Genomic DNA, 18120 nt, shown 5'->3' on the forward strand with positions numbered 1-18120 from the left:
GCTGTTTCGAAATCAAGATAAAGGGGTCATGGGTAAGTGACCTGCGACCAGAGGAAAAAAAAAAGATCAAGGACCAAAAATATCGTCTCAAGTACAAGTAACAATTACTTATGGCATAGTACGATTGCTTCTGGTCATTGAGTCTACGCAGTCTGCAGGTTCCTGGGTGCGCTAACAAGCCGAGGTTGCCCTGCATGCCTGCCTGGTTTGGACCCGTCATTGAATTACATGTCGGCTCTTGTTAGGAAACGGAACGGCTAGACGCCGTCGCGCCGTCAATCGTTTAGGTTTGCGATTGGTGATCTGGGAAGACGGGACGATGGTTGGTTGGACCCACTCTCGCAGCGACCCTGTCAAATTCCCATGCCGGTAGGGGGCCCTTGACGTCACCGATGATTTGGGAACATCACAGAAGTCCCTCCATCTCAAATCGGGCTTCCATCTTTTTCTCCTGATGTGACGTGCCCCATCTCTGTAGGGAAATTTTTTAGTCTGAAGGGTTTAAGAAAATGTCAGGAGGTCAGCTCAACTTGGTAAAATCAGCCACCAAATGTTCGCAGCCCACGTCATGGCACCACCTTGGCTAGCCAAGACCACCTAAGACTCGCATAGACAACGCTCCTGAACCGGCGAATCTTGAAGCTCGGAGGGACCACCCCATATCCATACCCTTCCGGCGTCATAACTCTTGTGGGAACCTTGCTTGGTTTTTTTAGTCCACAATTGGGGTTTGGCAAAGGCAGTGCCGATAAATTGACTCCACCCCCAACTCCCATTGTCAGTGACAGTGATGCCTCATCGTTGCTCCTAAGCCCAACGTAATTCGGTGTAATAACGTCCACATACTAAGACACCTGTCCAAACCGGACCACTGTGCCTTGTCTACGTTTAAATATCATTCCATATTAACCCTACCACTCTTTCCCATTCTTCTGGTAGATTTCGCCTCATCAAACCAACTTTAAAGCTTTAACGCTTTAAGACTCCCGAAACAACAGAGCAGCAAAGCCACAAAACCTTCACCCACAAAGCGACAAAAACGCCAAACTCGCAAAAAAAAAATGGCATTCGGACTCGTAACCATCCTCCACATCGTAGCGATCGTCTTCGCGATAATCGAGCTGGGCCTGACCGCTTACGCAGTGAGCGTCTTCTACAACCGCTGGGGTCCTTACGTCGTGAGCCGGTCGCCCGACTCGCTAAACTTCATGGTCTTCAACTCAGTCTGGTCGCTGCTCGTGCTCGCATACCTGGGCCTGACGCCCATGTACGCCGCCCGCCTGTTTCATAAGCTCGTCGCCCTGGGACTTCTCGCCCTCACCACCATCTTTTGGTTCGCCGGCTCCATCGCCCTTGCTGCGTACCTCGGCGGGCCCTGGAACTGCGGCAGGGACACGCTCTGCGGGTCGACCTCGGCCGCTGTGGCTTTTGGCTTCTTTTTGTGGTATGTTTTTTTCTCTCTCTCTTCCTATCCCCTTGTAATGAAGATTCTATTTGCGAGCAATGTAAGAAATATTTGCTGACATTGAGAAAATTAACAGGGCCATCTTCACCGTCCTGCTTGTACTGGAAGGTCTGGAATGGAACCGCTCACGCAAAAGCGTCGCTTCCAACCCGCACCAGCCCCACTCAAAGACTACACCTTACAACGGCGCCTAAATAACGACCCTGATTTTACCCGAAATTTCCCGCCTTTAATGGGAATCACATCACACACATGATAATCCAAGACGGCCGGATAATATCTTACCAAAAAGAAAGAATGACACATGAGATGGTTCGATTATGATGACAGACAACGTGTCGCGCTATGACACATTGTCCATGTTTGTTTGTTTTTGCTCGGTCTCAATATGACCAATTGTTTTTGCTCTTTTCAAGTTGGAAATACCCCTCCTTCCTTTATATTTGACTCCGTTGTCAGCATCGGCTTGGGTCTGGTGGAGACAGGTTTGGCGTCTATGGTTCTTTCAGGTTAATCTCTCAATCATAAGTGTAATGAAGCATCAAAGCCGCAGAAAATGAAGAATGTAGACGGTTGTAATTGCGAGCTTCGAGCCAAATATATTTATGCTTGGAGAGTCTACAGATTTTGTGCATGTGTATTCCCAATTGAGCAGCGGTCATTCTGAACAGAGCAGACAAAGAGTTAATTCTGTAGCACTCTTGTCTGGCCCATGACAACGGAGAGCTAGCTTAGTGTAACGACGTCGCAAATATAAGCAATAATTCTGTGATAGCAATGAGACCCAAGTAGTTACCGCGTGACTATTGGAACGGAGGTCGGCATGTTTTTTGTTGCCAAGGAGGCGTGTGTGTGTGTGTGTGTGTGTGTGTGTGTGTGTGAGGTGGTAACATTTGTGTGTCCCATGCAAAAGTGGTTCCGCGGACCATTCAACCATACTCGAACAACGTTGACAACATCGACAGGTTGCAAAAGTCAGAGTATGGATGTTTCCCAAGTATGCATGCCGTCCATGCCGTTCAAAGTTCCGCCTCGGATCGACGTCTTGATTTCCCCATCGCGTCCAACCTCGAGTTGACTGCACCGAGGTTCTTGAAGTGAGGAGCATCCTCACCCAGCCCCCAGGCAAAGACGCCACCGAGCTTTCTGGCGCCAACGATGGAATCAAACTTGCGCGAGATGGCGTCGGCGTTGTCAAAGGTCCACCATCGATCCTCCTCTTCGTCCCAGTAGTAGAAGCCACCCCCAACCTCGTCGTAGACGCCGTCTCGCTGAGCCCTCTGGAAAGATACCTCGACATCTCGGGGAACGCTGTCGTGCCAAGAAAAGCCTCCCGTGCGACCAAGATCCGCGCCCGTGTCTGGGTCCTCGAGAAGCAGGGTAGGGCAGCCAATAGCTTTGCCGGGGCCGGAACATTCTGCATGACGGGTTTGGAAATATTTAACATAAAAGGCAAATCCCAAGTTGAGTTGGGACGGCTGAGCTCCACGCGCCATGTATGCGTCGATCGAGTCCAGGCTCAGCTGCACACCTGTGTGGTGCTTGGTGACATTGTCCCGCCGGTTCATCAGATCATATGTCATGACGTTCAGAAAGTCCAGGTGCCGGAGGATCCTTGGGACCGTTTCGCGCGTGAAGGCGATCAGGTCGCGCTCCAGGCCCGGAACGGCAGCAGATAGGACCTTGTCGGGTCCAATGGCTGATCTGACCTCGGCAACAAGTAGTGGATAGGCTTCGATCTCCCATTCACGCTCCTTGTTTGGAACCTTCTTGTAGTCCTCTCCGTTCCCGCCCGGGTACTCCCAGTCCAGGTCGATTCCATCTGCACCGGTGGCCTCAACCATGCGGGCGATGTTGGTCGCGAAGCGCTTGCGGGACTCGGCGCTGGCGGCTGCCGTCTCGAACCCTGCGGTGTCTCCCCAACCGCCAATGGCCACCATGACCTTGGTGCCTGGAAGGAATTGGCGACGAACCGTCTCTACACTGGTGAATAGTGGCCATTCCTTGCGGCTGTCCTCGTTGAAGATTGGAGATTGCATGAATGCCAGAGCCACATGTGTGACATGTCTGAGCTCGTTGATGTCGGGCACTACATTGTGCGGGCTACGCGCATGTTTGTAGCGTGCTTTGTATTAGTACCACCGCCCCGTACGGTACCCAGGCACAGATGAGATGGAATAAATCTTTTTTTGAAGATAAGGATAGCGTTCCACAGGAGTGCGGATGAATGCAGTTGCCTACCCGGTGAGATACATGACACAACGTGGGGACTGTTCGACCGGTGTGATGGATATAAGTGAGGTTAGAACCCCACCACATATGAGGAGGAAGATACCGACAAGTCCTGCCATGATGGTGTTTCTCGTAGTGGCAGGAGGTAGGATTCGAATTTGGGTACGGTTTGAACCTGTGTTTGAGCTTGACTTCAAAGAAACAAAGTAAATAGAGAATCGATAGTCAAAACGTATTAGGACATTTCAACCTGAGGGTATTGATGGTGCCTGGTCAGATCAGAACCAGCTGAATAAACGCCTTTGCCAAAATTTCGAGTATGTGAGCAGACTAAAGACACCGTTGAGAAGTCATCGCTAGGCCAGGGTTATCAATTGATCACGAAATGAGAGGAAATCAGAAAATGGCAAAAAAACAAAAAAAATTAAAATAAAATTAAAAATAAAAACAAACCAAAAAGCACTGTGTTGTGTTGATCGCCCAAAGCAAAAGTATCGAGAATCAAGAGTCGTTACGTTGTCTTTCCTTCTCAAGCAGGATAACCGGGCCCACTTGGCGTTGCTAGGACCCACATTAGCTTGACAACCCTGCAAGAAATTTCGCGACATTAGAGAAGCTTCCTTCTGGTACAGCGAACGTTTTGCGACAACAATTGACTGCTCTTGCTCCCTTATTCTTACCTTGTGTTGAATGATGAAGCAGCGCTCGACCTTCTTTTACTTTGAGCAATCTTGAGCTGGCAATTGATCATGTTAGAGAACCTTTGCACCCTTCCGCTTTCGGCGGATCTCTTCGCCCAAGCTCTTCACCCAGAAAAGCCACTTCTCACAGTTGGACTGTCCAGTGGCCATGTGCACACTTTCAGCTTGCCTCCGGCCAAAAAGGATGGCAAGGGTTTGATCAAGGAGATTTGGTCGACTCGCCGTCACAAGGGAAGCTGTCGGTGTCTAGTATATGGACATGATGGCAAATGTACGACATGCCCCCCGCTCCATTATACGTGACATGAAACTGACCAGGCCAAATTGGCGGCACAGCTTTATACTCTGCTGGAACGGATTGCGTAGTCAAGCACTTTGACCCAGAGACTGGCAAAGTCATATCCAAAATCAACATCCCCAAACGTGGCAACCACGATGATCCGCCCGCCATTATGCATGCTCTGACCCCCAAGACCCTATTGCTCGGCACCGACTCCGGCGCATTGTATATTCTGGATCTGCTAAAGGACGGAAGCCTCAACCCCGAACCTGTTCGAAAGCACATGCCCCACGACGACTACGTCACCAGCATCAGCCCGCTACCGCCGTCGGCGGAGAGCACATCGGGTTTTCCGAAGCAATGGGTCAGCACCGGCGGCAGCACGCTGGCTGTGACGGACGTGCGCTCTGGGATCATGGCTAGGAGTGAAGATCAAGAGGATGAGCTGCTGTGCTCGGCCATCATACCCAGTGGGCTTGGTCCCAAGAAGATGAGGGGCAATGCCGTCGTGGCGGTCGGTACCGGCTCGGGCGTTTTGACCATGTGGGACCGAGGCTCCTGGGATGATCAGCAGGAACGCATCTACGTGGCCGGTGGTCGCGGTAAGAAGGAGCCCGAGAGTCTGGACTGCATAGTCCGTGTGCCTGCCTCTCACGGTAGCGGGACTAAAGTTGCAGTGGGTGTTGGCGACGGCAGTGTCTGCATCGTTGACCTGAGGAGGCGTGAGGTGGAGTTGACTCTCAGACACGATGAAGTAGAGGGTGTCACTGCCATTGGATTTGACTGCTATGACAGGATGATCAGTGGTGGTGGCAAGGTAGTCAAGGTCTGGGCAGAGGCTGACTCACCAGATGAGGCTGAGAGCGAGGATGATGACGAAGATGACTCATCCAAGAAGAGGCAGCGGGACGAAGATGATGACAGCGATGACAGCGATAGTGACGACGACAGTTCGGAAGAGGAGAAGCCGGCCAAGTCCAAGTCGAAGCGAAGGAAAGGCAAGGGACCATTGCCTGGCACGATCGCATTCCCAGGTCTTGACTAGACATGTGCAGCTAACATTGTATTGGGTTCTATTATGGGTTGACGAGTTGATTGATTATCATCGATATGCCACTTGGATAGTATGCAACCGCCAGATGAGTTTCCACAGTGCCCCAAACCGAGGCTTCCGAAGTGCATCAGCCGGCAACAGATGGATTCTGCGCACTTAGGTTCCATTGCGAGGTGAATGGTCGATATGAGCTCTGGCGAATATCAAGGGTGTTAGTCGATGAGCCAAGATTTTTCGGCCAGGTGAGTAGAATGGGATTTGAATGTGCCAAGGTGACCACCGAGGACTCGTTTGCTTGACATGATGAACTTCTCAAGTTACCCTGGAGAATATACTTACACCAACGACTAATACCAGCTCTGCTGCTAGGATCTGTGCGATTCCAAGGCCATAGGCTGGACATCAATGTACTTATCTGACACTGCCTTGTCCATCTCGTCTAAGAAGTTGCGCTCGAGACTCCCTTTATACATTTTCGTTGCTGCCCCTCTATTTCCTTCCAAAACTTCTTTATTTTGGCGATATTTGCTTCTTAACTTTGAAGGATCATTTCTTGCTGAAAAGCATTGAGATAGGCTGCTACGGGCCTTAAAACCGGACCGTGTTCACCTGGAAACGAAATAAATAAATAATAAGGATAGACAGTGGAATCAGAGCCGAGAAGATATGAAGAAACAGAAGGCGATGCCAAATTCTGGAAGACAAGCTACAGTACATCCGTTCTCCTATTCCTCCAGACACTTTCCAAGTGGAAACGCGATGCCCTGGATAATGTCCTTTTGATTCAAAGAACTCGAATCTCGAAGCCTAATGCTGCAGCTGGGTAGACTGAATACAGTATGGTAATACTGAGTAGATCATCGTTTTCTACAGTCGTTGACCACAGCGTTGGAGCCGTTGTTGAGAGCTACCGATAACACGTGAGAAAGCGTGGGGGAAATCAAACCCCTGCAAGCCTTCCATGATAGCTCCGAACTCCCCTCCGATCTTGGGGGTTTGCAGTGGCTGTTTCACGTGGAAGCGAATCGGACCCGAAAATGCGTGCCGGTATCAGAGCATATGATTGGCTACCAAGGCCCACCAAGCCCACAATCGCCCCGTGTCTGCAGCTCCAGAAGCAAGTCAATGTCCTCATCGGCTTGCAGAATGGGCCCCCGACGTTGAAGACGAATTTGGCCGATTCGGGAATGTCTGAATGAGTCTTTCTGACTGTAACCTCATTCATCTCACATCGTTGACTACGTACGCCCGGCGGGCAAGGATATTTCTTGCTTCTGGTATTTTGAACAGTTTCTTTTTCTGTCATCTCATCTCAGGGTTAGCCTAACTTGCACCGGCCTTTATCTCTCTTATCTTATTGCCACTGTGGCCTTCGTATCCTCCCCTACTGTTGAATCAGCTATCTATCGGTCAACGGTGAACGTGCCGAATGCTCACCTTAACAATCTGACAGTCTCAACATCTGCGACAATGGCCATCTACAGTGCTGTCCCACCTCCTCCGGAGTCTCCGGCAATGTCGGCTTCGGGAGAAGCCCACCACGCCAGTGGCAACATTCATCATGGGCACCACCACACGCCTTCAATCGCTTCAACGGCGACCCTTGACATCGAAGCATGGACGGTGTCCGCGCTCGAGTCGCTCAGCGTGTCTGCCGAGGCCCGCGGCACCGGCACGCCCTTCTCTATCCCGCTGGACAACAGCATCCCCGCACCGCGCACCACCCAAGCGCGCGTATCCATCGACCCGGGTCTGGGCGGCATCGCACCCCCGCGCCGGCCTCCATCCCGCCGTGACAGCCAGCGTCGCCGTGAGCTCGTGGCAAAGGGGAACGAGGGCAGCCGACAGCGGCGCAGGTGGGAGAACGACCGTCTGGTCCACGTGCCTGGGGCGCAGCCCCCTGAACCTATCGACTTCCAGGTCGGTCCGACGCACGTCGTGCACGATTACGTGCCCTACCATGTTGCTCAGCTGTGGGACCGCGGCCTGCGCGATCAGATTGAGGAGGACCGCGCCAGGGTCGCCGCCCTGAAAAGGAAGCGCCAGCAGCAGATCGACGCCGGCCTACTCTCCGCTGGGGCTGAAACTGCTGCTGTGACAGTCGGTCGCGTGCCGCGCGAGCTTCGTGCCACGGCCAAGAAGACGCCGGCCCTCAAGGGTTGGGTGCGCACGCTCGAGGAGCCCGTCCGGCAGTTCCTCGTGGAGGAGGATGCTAGGATCAGGGCCGCCGCTGCTGAAAAGGAGCGGAAGCGGTTGGAGAAGGAGAAGGAGGCACGCGCAGCTAGCGAGGGTGAAAGTGGACTGGATTCTGAAGATGAAGAAATCGTCTTCATTGGCCGACGCCAGGCCACACCGCAAAAGTCGAGCGGCCTGGGTTGGAAAAAGGCCCACCGCGAGACGCGCGACAAAGGGGCTATTGACTCTGGCGTCGTCTTTGACTCGTTGGGAGATGACGAGAGTAGTGCCTTCAAGTATGCTCCTCTATATCACCTGGCGCGTGTGATGCCTCACAAACTAACATGAAATCGTGACAGACGATGGCTTACCCACTCCATCTCTGACTACTATGGCCTTTCATCTCATTCGGCAACCACGGGAACTCCGCCGCGGAAGGTCGTATATGTGGGCATCAAGCCTGCTGGCAGTGGGCCAAAGAAAACCGCACAGCTACCACAACAGCTTCCAAGGCCGATGTGGGAGTTGTTTTGATAAGCGTGTGATCAATGGTGAAAGGTCGACATGTAATGGTAAGTAGGTGTTGAATAAACGTGTGGGACGGGGGTTTTTTTTTTATTTTTTATTTATTTTTTTTATTACACGATAAATCTGGGGGTTTGTCATCTAAATGGGTAGCGGTGCTACCCCAACTGTCTCCAACAGGATTTTAGGCCGCGATGAAAAGCTGCGTGACGGTCTATTGATATGACTTTCCAGATTGCGATACAAGAGGGGTTGGGCGGTGCAAATATTGCAAATGCCATAGACTTTCTTACATACAAGTACCGACAGTGGAACCGAGTTTATGATTTCATATCGTAAAGTGTAGACTTTTGTTTTTGCCTCGATTTTTTCAAGCAGCTACACGCAAAGTCAATCCGTTCAGGGGGTATAAACCACCCATTCTTGGGAAAACAGCAAAGCATTATGGCTGAGACTCACATGGTCTACTGCCACAAAGTTCGTAACATACGAGTCGCTTGAGTTGAATAAACTTAGGAGACCATCTATTTGTTTTACACATATATCGTCTATTCTTTGGCAGTAAACAAGGATCGAGTAGGTCGGTCTAACAGACATTATCCCGCGCGGTAGCAGTTGTTTTCAAGCTAGCTCCGACCAACCCAGCAGACATTTCAAAGTTGCACGCGGCCCCTGATCGGCCGTTCATAATCAAAAACGCTCCCTCCACCTTGCTACCTATCACGCCCGAGCCGCTCCTCGTAGTCATCCATGAGCTCGTACGCGGGCCGAAACGTCTCTTGCGGCTTCGTCTTGCCATCCGTCGTACTTTCTGCAACCCGCTTCAGTGCAGGATTCGGACTCGTGTCGGTCGTGCCGCCGAGGGACGTGTAGCCCCTGTCGTACAGCTCGCAGTAAGGAATGCCGAGATGGCGAATGAACTGCATTGGGGAGTACCAAGAGCGCATGTCAGTCTGGGGTGGGGGAAAGCCCATACGTCTCTAGCGCAATGGGAGGGAAAAAAAAACAGGGGGAGACTTACAGCCCAAATCTCAGCATAATGCCAGTCAATGACCGGATGCACCCTCATAAACGGCGGCCACCCGGGGTCCGTGGCGTCAAAGTGCGTCAGGCTCTCGCCGTGCGGGTCCGTCCGCCTGGTGCCGACAAAGACGGCCCGCACGGCCGGGCGCGCCGCCAGGTAGGTGTGCAGAGCGGGCTTCATGGGCTGCGCGATGCGCTCTACTGCGAGGTGGTACTCGGCCGAGGTGCGGTCGACAAAGGCGTCCACCTCGGCAAAGGGGTGGCGCGACACGACGTACACGGCCTGCAGCGAGTCGGGGAACCGGCGTGCACCAGGTGGTGACGAACCGGGCGGCCTGGGGGGTTGTGGTATCGCCTTGACGGGCGTCGTGGTGCTGGCGGGTTCGGTGGTCGGCGCTGGGGTGTTGGAGGTGTCAAAGTGTCGTGGGAGGCATGCGAGGATCAGGATCAGCATGACTAGGCAGTCTTTGCCGCCGTTGTAGGAGAGGGACAGTTCGGGGATTCTGTGTCCGGGGAGATGGGGGGATGCTTGTTAGTTGGAAGGTCTTGATGTTGAGAGTTGTGTTCTGGTGTTGCGCAAAGTCACATGCATGATAGGGAGATAAAATGCTAAACCTGACATACCCATATTCTTCTAGAGCCTTGTCGACGACGTCCAGCGAGATGCGGACCTGTCGCTGCACAGCTCGTAATACCTCCGAGCCCGGGTCCGGTTCGCTCAGGAAAGCGGCGATTTTGCGCTGCGCATCGTTGCAGACATCGCGGAGGGAGCGTTGCGCCGGGGCGTCAGATGCCGCATTGGCCGCGCCGTTGGTGAGCGAGGAGCTCTTGTCGTTGTGTATTTGCTCTGATAGGTTTTCTTGCATCGCGTCATATGTGATTCTTGAAGTAGGTAATGTTTTGCTTCAAATAAAAGCCCCAAAAAGAGCTAGAAAGAAAGCAATCAAAGAAACGTTTGGACCCTTTTTTTTGAAACCCCCCCGTGAAATGATATTGGCCCGAGGTCGCCGAGTTCGCCCTGCCGCGGCGGCTTAGCGGCGTTGGCTTACATGACACGCCATACTTGGGTGGCGGGGGGAACCACAAGTTCAAGGGAAGCTTGCGCAAAGCACCTGATTACCCCGCCAGCTGTTGGCCAGGCTGGTGGGGGCGACCCCTGAATAGAGCCCCATGAACTACCATACAGTATACCTCAACAGCGTGCCGATCCGAGGTTGACGCTAGTTGTAGATGTAGGTTACACCAGGATCAAACCATAAAGCTAATTCTGCCGAGGGTGAGTGTAGATATACTGTAGACCCTTGATAAACTCGAATTAATTTTATATTGATTTGATACTTGATTTTAACGATTTATCAAGCAGATTGAGTATTAGAGATTGAGTGACATCATTGAGCCTCAAACTCGGAACACAAGAGAACAGATCGATCTCTGGCAAAGGTAACGCCTAATTTCAAGAAAATAGCTGTCACAAAGGCTATTCGAATAGCCTGTATTATATCTATCTGATATTCCTCAATGCCAAAACTACAAATTTTTCTAGTCGTCAAGCAGACCCGCAGCGATGGCCTCATAATCTTCAAGCGTGTCAGGCTCATGATCCAGCTCAATGACCTTCCGCTTGGGCTTCCTTTCATCGTCCGAGTCGTCCTGGAACCACTTCTTGGCCTTCTTCTTTGGCCTTTCATCCTCGCTTTCATCGTCACTATCCCTCGCGGTCCCCGCCATGGGCAACGACCTGAGCATTTCGAGCGGATCTTCTCCATCTTCGTCGCCGCCTGCAAGCTGAGGCCCCTCGTTTCCTTCTGCCTCGCCGCGCTCCCTGGCCTTGCGCTTGAGCTTCTTTTCCCTCTTCTTCTGTTTGGCGAGCGCCTTGTCGTCCAAGTCGGCCTCCTTGACCTTGTCGCCCTCCTGCTCGACGAATTGCTTCCGTAGAACCTCCGCAGGGCCTTGCTGCTTGAAGTCCTCTTCGTCCTGCAGCGTGTACAGAGGATGGGCGACGCCGTCGTCGTCAAAGACCAACTTTTGGCCCTTGCCCTTGAGCTTGGCGAGCTGCTTCTTGGACTTGATGAGCTTCTCCCTCCTCTTTGAATCGAGCACGAGCTCGGTGCCTCCAAGGTCGATCGTCTTGGCGGTAGGGAGACCCGCCCCAGCGCCGCCCGCGGCCTCGTCGAGTTCGTCTCCGCGCAGGACTCGTTTTGTTGTGAAAAAGTCCTCCTCCTCGTCGTCTTCTCCTTCCTCCACCAGATTCCTGTAGTGCTTCGACAAGACGTCTTGGTTGGTTCGCTCAAACATCTTGTCCGCCTTGGTCCGCACCTCATCCTTCTTCCTCCTCCTCGGCTTGTCGTCGCCAGACTCATCTTCAGAGCCGCTCGACAAGGGCGCACGAGGCGCATTCTTCATCCGCTTGACGTCCTCCCCCTTTTGGAACTTGATCTGCGGAGCACCAGCCAAACCCATGCTCTTGGCAAATCCCTCCAGGTCCAGCTTATCAAACTTGAACACCTGATCACCCTGCTCATTGTGTTTTTCATCCCGCTCCGTCGCACGATGTACAGCACGTGCGTAACTGATAAAAGCCTTTTGTGCCAGGTACTTGACGTCGTGGCTCTTCCAGCATATACTTTGGAGCTCATCACTTATGCTCTTTTTCTTAGAATCCTTTGCAGTCACCTTGGTGATGGGCACCTTCTTCCTCTCTAACCTTTTGAGCATGCCTGCCTCCTCGCTGGGATCCAGAAAAATGACAGCTTTGCCCTCTCTCTCGTAACGCGCCGTACGGCCGACTCGGTGGATGTAGTCGTCGGTATCTTCAGGTACATCGACCTGAACAACCCAATCAACCCCTGTAAAGTCAATTCCGCGAGCGATAACATCAGTGGCGAACAGGCAGGCATGTTTTGAAGAGTCGAAGCGCTTGGTGACGTCGAGGCGCGCCAACTGTTTCTGACGTCCATGCATGTGCAAAAGCGGGATACCTGGCTGCATCTGACGGAAACTCTCATAGACGAAGCGGACCTGTTTTCCTGAAGAGAGGAAAACTACCATCTTGGTTTTGAGGTTTGCCTTAATGAAGCCCCAGAGTGTGTCGAGCTTTTCGGGAAGGGGCGTGACGATGTAGTGTTGCTGGAGTGTGCTGGGAGTCGCCGTGGTGGCCTCGGCATGCACCGAGACATACTCGGGATCCTTTAAACTCAAGCGCGCCAGGTCCGAAACCTTTTTACTTTGCGTCGCACTGAACAGGAGAGTCTGGCGAGTGGTTGGCAGGTGCTGTATGAGGGCATCCACATCTCTCTGAAAACCCAGGTCCATGATCCTGTCCGCCTCATCCAGGACCAACAGCTGAAGATTGTCGACGTCGAAGCCGTGCGTCTGGTCCAGATGCTGGAGAATTCGTCCCGGCGTCCCGATCAAAATGTTCATGCGCGAGAGCGCTTCAGCCTCCTCACGTACGCTCTTGCCACCGATCACCAGACCGGCCGAAAACAGATGGTGCCTACCAATCTTGCGTAGCACCTGGAAAGTCTGTACTGCCAGTTCTCGTGTCGGGCTCAGCACAAGCGCGCCCAGCTTGGCCTCCTGTGTCCATTGCTCACGGTAGAGTTTGTCGAGGAGGGGAACGAGGAACGCCAAGGTCTTGCCGGACCCAGTCTTGGCTGCACCGAGAATGTCGCGGCCCTTGAGGGCGAGAGGGATCGCACGCGCCTGGATATCGGTCAGGGTCTCGAAGTGGGAGTCGCGCACTCCTTTGGCTGTCGGTTCGGACAAGGGCAGGTCTGTAAAGGCCTTGGGGGTGGATTTGAGATCGAACTCGTCGATGGCCTTGCGGAGGGTGCTGAGCTCCTCCTGGCCTCTTTTCCGTTTAAGGGACTTGATATCTTTCTTGTGCGATGTCGACGGTTTCGCCGGAGCGGCTTTGCCCTTGTGAGCCATTGTTGCTTTTGTGAGCTCAAGCAGTACGGGAGATAGAAGATGTTAGAGGAAGACGCTTAAGATGCGCAAGGCGGAGTAACCAAATTTTAATGGGGAACTTTTTTTCTGCCCACATGGGTTTTTGCCAGGCGGTCAACCCCTGCAACGACTTCAATTGAGGGGACGGCTTCCAAGTTCTTTGCCCCACAGCACCCTATGGAATCATACTTCATCAAGTCCCTGCTACTATCACACAACCAAAGAACGCCAGCCATGTAATTGTTTTCTTTTTTTTCAGTTTCTATATTGCTTCATGTCATACACAACGAATGGACCAATCTTCCAAACATGGTAGTACGTAAACTGTGGTCGCCTTCGACTTCGACTCGAGCGATGCACCCAGTTTCCATCCCGGACATTTTCAAATGGTCAACCGGCCATTGAAGCCTCTCTCACCAGACGCACGTCCGAGCCGCATTGATAATTGGCGCCATTTGAGACATTGCGACCATGCCAGTCCCTCAGTGCTGTAAAATGATGCCTGGGGGCTTAATTTACGATCAGCGACAGCCTTCCCTCGTCCTTTTCGGATGCTGCAGAAAGGATGGATCTGCAAGTAATCTTTGGGTTAGGCCAAAATTGCGAGGAATAGAAGCTAAAACTGACCAAGGGAATCGGAACACATTCATCACCTAGATTTGGACAAAGGGTTCGGTATGACGCCCGAAACGCTGTTCCATTTATCGTCTTTTCTCTTGCTCGGTTCAGCTCATTGTCTCCATCTCAGTTCCTCTTTGGGAGAGATGTTCGTGCAATAGCCTAAATTCCGAGTTGTGAGACGTGGCTGAGAGTGCCAGCGTGCCCGGCCTTTTGGTCTTGTGACGGCGGGACCACTGGACCGGGCAGAGGACCCAATCGCGGACCTTCGATGGTTGTCAGGCCCTGCTCGGGTGGATGTACTGATGGCCTGGGTTTCCCATTTCATCCTTGTCTACTTGGGTGCTCCAGCTACTCGGTAGCGGCCCCAGGATGCCAGCGGAGTCATCAAGCGTGTGGATGTAGCATTCACCCACCGCTGTGAATGTTCCTCCAGCAAAGCTGTCTGAGGAGAACAGAGGACTTGCACAGAACAATGCGCATGCCACGCCACTGCTCTAGTGTCTCGGCTCGCATCCCGGCCCACCGCTTCCCCAGGTAGCCGACGCGAAACATGACTGGGAAGGTATCCAAGAGGGATCCTCCGGCCACGTACGCCGCTGGCAGCAGGCCAGGGGGTTCCCAGATCTGAATGTTTCGCAGGGCACCCGGGGGTCGGTGGGCGCAATTCGTCCGATTGATTGAACCGTGGCGATCCGGCGACCTTTGACAGCCAGGATATCGGAGTCGACAAGCTCCAGTCGCAATACACTAGAATTTTGGGACTATAGAGAAGGATTTGTTGAAGAACTAAAAGATGCTCAAACTAAGGCCTAGCAAAGACAATCCAATTGCTGCCCAGAGGTTGTCGTCGTACGGAAGCTCAGCCTCGCCTAGGTACCAGTCCTGCTCTGATGCGCCGTGAGATCTGACTTGGCGGCCGTTCCGGCCCAGCTTGATCTGACCCCGGAGATATCGAAGGGCTATCACAATCTGTCGCTGCCTTTGTCCGACGGACTGAGCCATAAGACGACACGATGGCCTAATCGGTATATTATGGACATGTATGAAACTTGGCGAGTCTTTCCCTACTTGTTGGCCTGGTTTATGCAAACGGCATCAGCCCACGAAGTCTAGCCCGTGTGTGCACGGTGGTATAAGGGGCGTTTTAATATTGTTCCCATGACCGAAGCAGCCCTGAGAGTGGGGCGCTCTGCCGCTCCATCTCCCTCAGCTTAAGTCTAGCGTTCTCAGCTGGGCGCAGGTCGTAGAAGTTGGCAGCAACTGGGTAGGCTCAAGGAGAATCCTGTGTGAGCATCGGCATGTCCTGGTTCCATAATCATGAGCCGGAATTCCGTCCTGGGGTTTTTGAGAGCCTCCTATTCGTACAGCACCCGACTTGATTACCGAAGTAAACCTTACTATTTGATGGCAGATGTTCGCTAGATCTTGAATGGCTTAAGCTGAGACGTTTATCGGCCTTCTGTCCATTGACCTAGATAACTTATCTCAGAAAGTACCCCGCCTCGATCCTTCACATCTGGACTAGGTTAGAGCCTGACCAGAACACGGCATCACCAGATAACTGAATTCTGCCTGTCGACCAAGACTCGGATCCAAAGCAGACTATTACCGGCCCTTGCCTCAGCCGCCCGCTCTGAACGAGAGCCTTCCAATGACAGCCCCATGGCTGCCGATATGGGGACAAGTACGAGGACTAACACTAATTTTCAACCGTAGAGACTCACATTGCAAATAATCATGCCGTACTCACAGCTAGGATTCAAACAGTTATGTGATAACTTGGGCGACAGGCCCCTGTGAAAACTGCGAGCGCGGATTTGCCATCTTTTCAAGTTATATATTACTGGCGTGGCCTGGCCTGGCCTAATTTTAGGTACTATGCTAGTCTGGGCTAGTCTATATTCTATCATAACATCATGTCTTAAATCTCTCAAGGGAACAGACCAAAGCAGTTGGCATAGTACGTCACCGTGGCCGACCAGTCAGAGAAGACTCCCAAGACACCGATATCCCTGCCCAGGACGTCCAGAAGCTGGAAGACATCGCCGTCCTTCTTGGTGTAGTTTGCAATGGTGGTGTAGTAGTAGTCGCTAGACCGGGCAGCGTTGCCAACCCAGCCGGACCTCTCGGCCGTCCAGGCAATGATGTCCATGCCGAGCCGCTTGGCTTCGGTGGCGTAGATGGAAGGCACAATCTTCTCCTTGCCGTTGGTGTCGTTGCCAACCGTCACGAGGTAGGGCATCGGAGGTGCGATGATGCGCACACCGTCGGCGGCGTACCGGGTCAGGTTCGCGACCGCGCCGGGGAATGCGCCGGGGGCGTCGGCCGACTCGTCCAGCAGGACGGCCTGCTTGGCGAACTCGGGCTCGGCCTTGAGCCAGTACAGGACGTCGGCGTACAAGAACGACTGCGGGTAGACGCGCGACGGGCCGATGCCGGCCTCCTTGTACTCGTCAATCATCTGCTGGGCGAACTTCTCCTGCGTGTAGTCGCCGGCGAAGGGCATGGGGACATCGGGGGTCTTGAGCTCGGGGGTGAATTTGAGTCCCAGGCTGTCGATGAGCTTGATGCTCTCCTTGTGGGTCAGGACCTTGGCGCACTCGTTGGAGTACAGGTCCGTCCGCCACGTCGGCGTGCCCTTGAGGTACTGGGCCGTCGTGGTGGCGTTGGGGTTGGAGCCATCCATCTTGGCGCAGAGCGTCTTGTACTCGGCGACGGTGATGTCGCTGGTGCAGCACTTTGCGGTGGCGGCCTTGCCGGTGGCCGGGTCCGCGGGCTGGAAGGGAGTGGTGCACTTGGCGTTGAGCTCAGGGATGTCGACGATGTTGGTGGTGGTGTGCAGGTCGCAGTGCGAGTGGCGGCACACGAGTTCCAGGTCCTTGGTGAATGCAACATCGCACTCCTGGATGCCGGCTCCCATTCGCGTTCCTGTTTTGCTGGGTCAGCTTGTTGCTCGGTAGTTTCTAACCACTGTTTTGTCATATCAATCCAGATCTACTCACCAGCGAGGATGGACTCGACAGACTCCTCCGGCATTTGCATGGTGCCGCCGCCTCGGTGTCCGATGGACCAGGCGGTAGGCTTCATCTCCATCTCTTTGCACTGCTCAAGCTCAGTCTTGAGAGGGCTGTCCTCGAGGCTGTCAATCAGCCAATAAGGACGTGGCCCGAGTTGAAGCTTGGTGATAGGCTTCTGGGTGTTGCAGTTCTGCTTGACAGGCACTGCATTGCTGATAGCTGCGAGCCCGGCAAGGGCGAGCTGAATGGAGTTGACACGCATTGTTGTTGAGGAGAGGATGGTCGCGAGAGGAGACCAAAGGACCAACCAGTCTGCGTGGTGTTGCAGCTAGGATAGAAGGGAGTTGAAGTCAAAAAGGACCCGGGATGAAGCCGTACCAGGCAAAAACCTTTTCCGCAGATCGGGAGAGAAATCTCACCTATTTTTATATCGTCTCTTTCATCGGAGTTCGGCTAGGACAAACCCCTGCCAGCTCGCTTAAAACCGATTGGGATGTCACATTGTAGGGTGGACTATTGCTTCATTATCATGATGTAGAACTCACTATACGTAACCCAACTGCTGTATTCTGCATGTCGACTGGGATGGTTCCCCTCATCCAATGATGCACAGTTCATTCAGCATCCCCGCTGCCCAGGGAAACCAACCTCCCGGGAGCGGGGATGGGCAGCCTTGGCGGATGGGAAACAACCAATCGCGCGGGGGTAAAGAATCATTTTATCATTGTTGGATTGACTTTCGGTACAGCAAAATGGAGAAAAGAAAGAGAAAAGAAAAAAAGAAGTTGGTATTTTAGACCCTGTTTGTCGAACCCTGTTTTATCAATCTCTGTCGGACGGGCTGAAAGAGAGAGCTTGCAAGCAAGCAAGGTAGGATGCTGGAAGGTGTCGGCCTTGGCGTGTAAAGCACCATCGACTTGAACGAATCGTGTAGACACGTGCATTGCAGAAAAGGGCAGGTGTGTAACCCATCTCAATTTCATGTGGAAAATGTCTCTAAAGGAAACCCTTTTCAGTCAACGAATCGTCAAATTTTTCATGTCGATCTGACCACCTACACTTATTAATTTACTCAA

At 52.9% G+C, this 18120-nt stretch overlaps 7 protein-coding genes across 7 annotated transcripts; 3 read left to right on the top strand and 4 right to left on the bottom strand.

Annotated features, from left to right (window-relative positions):
• Positions 1 to 1061: 1061 nt before the first annotated feature.
• Positions 1062 to 1659, top strand: PgNI_03528 (uncharacterized protein; the record flags this gene model as incomplete). The annotated part of the gene is made up of 2 exons (XM_031123583.1): positions 1062 to 1444; positions 1542 to 1659. 2 exons carry the CDS (start codon positions 1062 to 1064, stop codon positions 1657 to 1659), a joined length of 501 nt encoding a protein of 166 aa, XP_030985570.1.
• An 825-nt stretch (positions 1660 to 2484) lies between these two features.
• Positions 2485 to 3816, bottom strand: PgNI_03529 (uncharacterized protein; the record flags this gene model as incomplete). Its single annotated transcript, XM_031123584.1, has 2 exons — positions 2485 to 3568; positions 3707 to 3816. 2 exons carry the CDS (start codon positions 3814 to 3816, stop codon positions 2485 to 2487), a joined length of 1194 nt encoding a protein of 397 aa, XP_030985569.1.
• Positions 3817 to 4328: 512 nt separating this feature from the next.
• PgNI_03530 (uncharacterized protein) lies at positions 4329 to 6883 on the top strand. Its single transcript, XM_031123585.1, has 3 exons — positions 4329 to 4669; positions 4735 to 5974; positions 6102 to 6883. Exons 1-2 carry the CDS (start codon positions 4447 to 4449, stop codon positions 5721 to 5723), a joined length of 1212 nt encoding a protein of 403 aa, XP_030984263.1. The 5' UTR covers positions 4329 to 4446; the 3' UTR covers positions 5724 to 5974; positions 6102 to 6883.
• A 24-nt stretch (positions 6884 to 6907) lies between these two features.
• PgNI_03531 (uncharacterized protein) lies at positions 6908 to 8608 on the top strand. The gene is made up of 2 exons (XM_031123586.1): positions 6908 to 8203; positions 8267 to 8608. The coding sequence occupies exons 1-2, from the start codon at positions 7203 to 7205 to the stop codon at positions 8439 to 8441; spliced, it is 1176 nt and encodes a 391-aa protein (XP_030984264.1). The 5' UTR covers positions 6908 to 7202; the 3' UTR covers positions 8442 to 8608.
• A 338-nt stretch (positions 8609 to 8946) lies between these two features.
• Positions 8947 to 10486, bottom strand: PgNI_03532 (uncharacterized protein). Its single transcript, XM_031123587.1, has 3 exons — positions 10080 to 10486; positions 9454 to 9958; positions 8947 to 9352 (listed from the first exon to the last, which is right to left on the bottom strand). Exons 1-3 carry the CDS (start codon positions 10319 to 10321, stop codon positions 9146 to 9148), a joined length of 954 nt encoding a protein of 317 aa, XP_030984261.1. The 5' UTR covers positions 10322 to 10486; the 3' UTR covers positions 8947 to 9145.
• A 508-nt stretch (positions 10487 to 10994) lies between these two features.
• Positions 10995 to 13388, bottom strand: PgNI_03533 (uncharacterized protein; the record flags this gene model as incomplete). Its single annotated transcript, XM_031123588.1, has 1 exon — positions 10995 to 13388. One exon carries the CDS (start codon positions 13386 to 13388, stop codon positions 10995 to 10997), a length of 2394 nt encoding a protein of 797 aa, XP_030984262.1.
• Positions 13389 to 15847: 2459 nt separating this feature from the next.
• On the bottom strand, positions 15848 to 17876 carry PgNI_03534 (uncharacterized protein). The gene is made up of 2 exons (XM_031123589.1): positions 17030 to 17876; positions 15848 to 16955 (listed from the first exon to the last, which is right to left on the bottom strand). Exons 1-2 carry the CDS (start codon positions 17304 to 17306, stop codon positions 15958 to 15960), a joined length of 1275 nt encoding a protein of 424 aa, XP_030984267.1. The 5' UTR covers positions 17307 to 17876; the 3' UTR covers positions 15848 to 15957.
• Positions 17877 to 18120: the final 244 nt, after the last annotated feature.

The sequence above is a fragment of the Pyricularia grisea genome (genome assembly GCF_004355905.1).
Source record: "Pyricularia grisea strain NI907 chromosome Unknown Pyricularia_grisea_NI907_Scaffold_2, whole genome shotgun sequence".
NCBI classification, from domain to species: Eukaryota; Fungi; Ascomycota; class Sordariomycetes; order Magnaporthales; family Pyriculariaceae; genus Pyricularia; species Pyricularia grisea.

What these genes read in the sequence shown, in the direction of transcription:
- PgNI_03530 (XM_031123585.1), top strand. Translation starts at nt 4,447, where the DNA reads ATGTTAGAGAACCTTTGCACCCTTCCGCTTTCGGCGGATCTCTTCGCC. An exon ending in ATATGGACATGATGGCAAAT is followed by an intron (nt 4,670 to 4,734) that starts GTACGACATGCC and finishes TTGGCGGCACAG; the next exon opens with CTTTATACTCTGCTGGAACG.
- PgNI_03532 (XM_031123587.1), bottom strand. Translation starts at nt 10,321, where the DNA reads ATGCAAGAAAACCTATCAGAGCAAATACACAACGACAAGAGCTCCTCG. An exon ending in AAGGCTCTAGAAGAATATGG is followed by an intron (nt 9,959 to 10,079) that starts GTATGTCAGGTT and finishes CCCCGGACACAG; the next exon opens with AATCCCCGAACTGTCCCTCT. An exon ending in ATTATGCTGAGATTTGGGCT is followed by an intron (nt 9,353 to 9,453) that starts GTAAGTCTCCCC and finishes TCCCCAATGCAG; the next exon opens with TTCATTCGCCATCTCGGCAT.
- PgNI_03531 (XM_031123586.1), top strand. Translation starts at nt 7,203, where the DNA reads ATGGCCATCTACAGTGCTGTCCCACCTCCTCCGGAGTCTCCGGCAATG. An exon ending in GACGAGAGTAGTGCCTTCAA is followed by an intron (nt 8,204 to 8,266) that starts GTATGCTCCTCT and finishes AAATCGTGACAG; the next exon opens with ACGATGGCTTACCCACTCCA.
- PgNI_03534 (XM_031123589.1), bottom strand. Translation starts at nt 17,306, where the DNA reads ATGCGTGTCAACTCCATTCAGCTCGCCCTTGCCGGGCTCGCAGCTATC. An exon ending in TGTCGAGTCCATCCTCGCTG is followed by an intron (nt 16,956 to 17,029) that starts GTGAGTAGATCT and finishes CCAGCAAAACAG; the next exon opens with GAACGCGAATGGGAGCCGGC.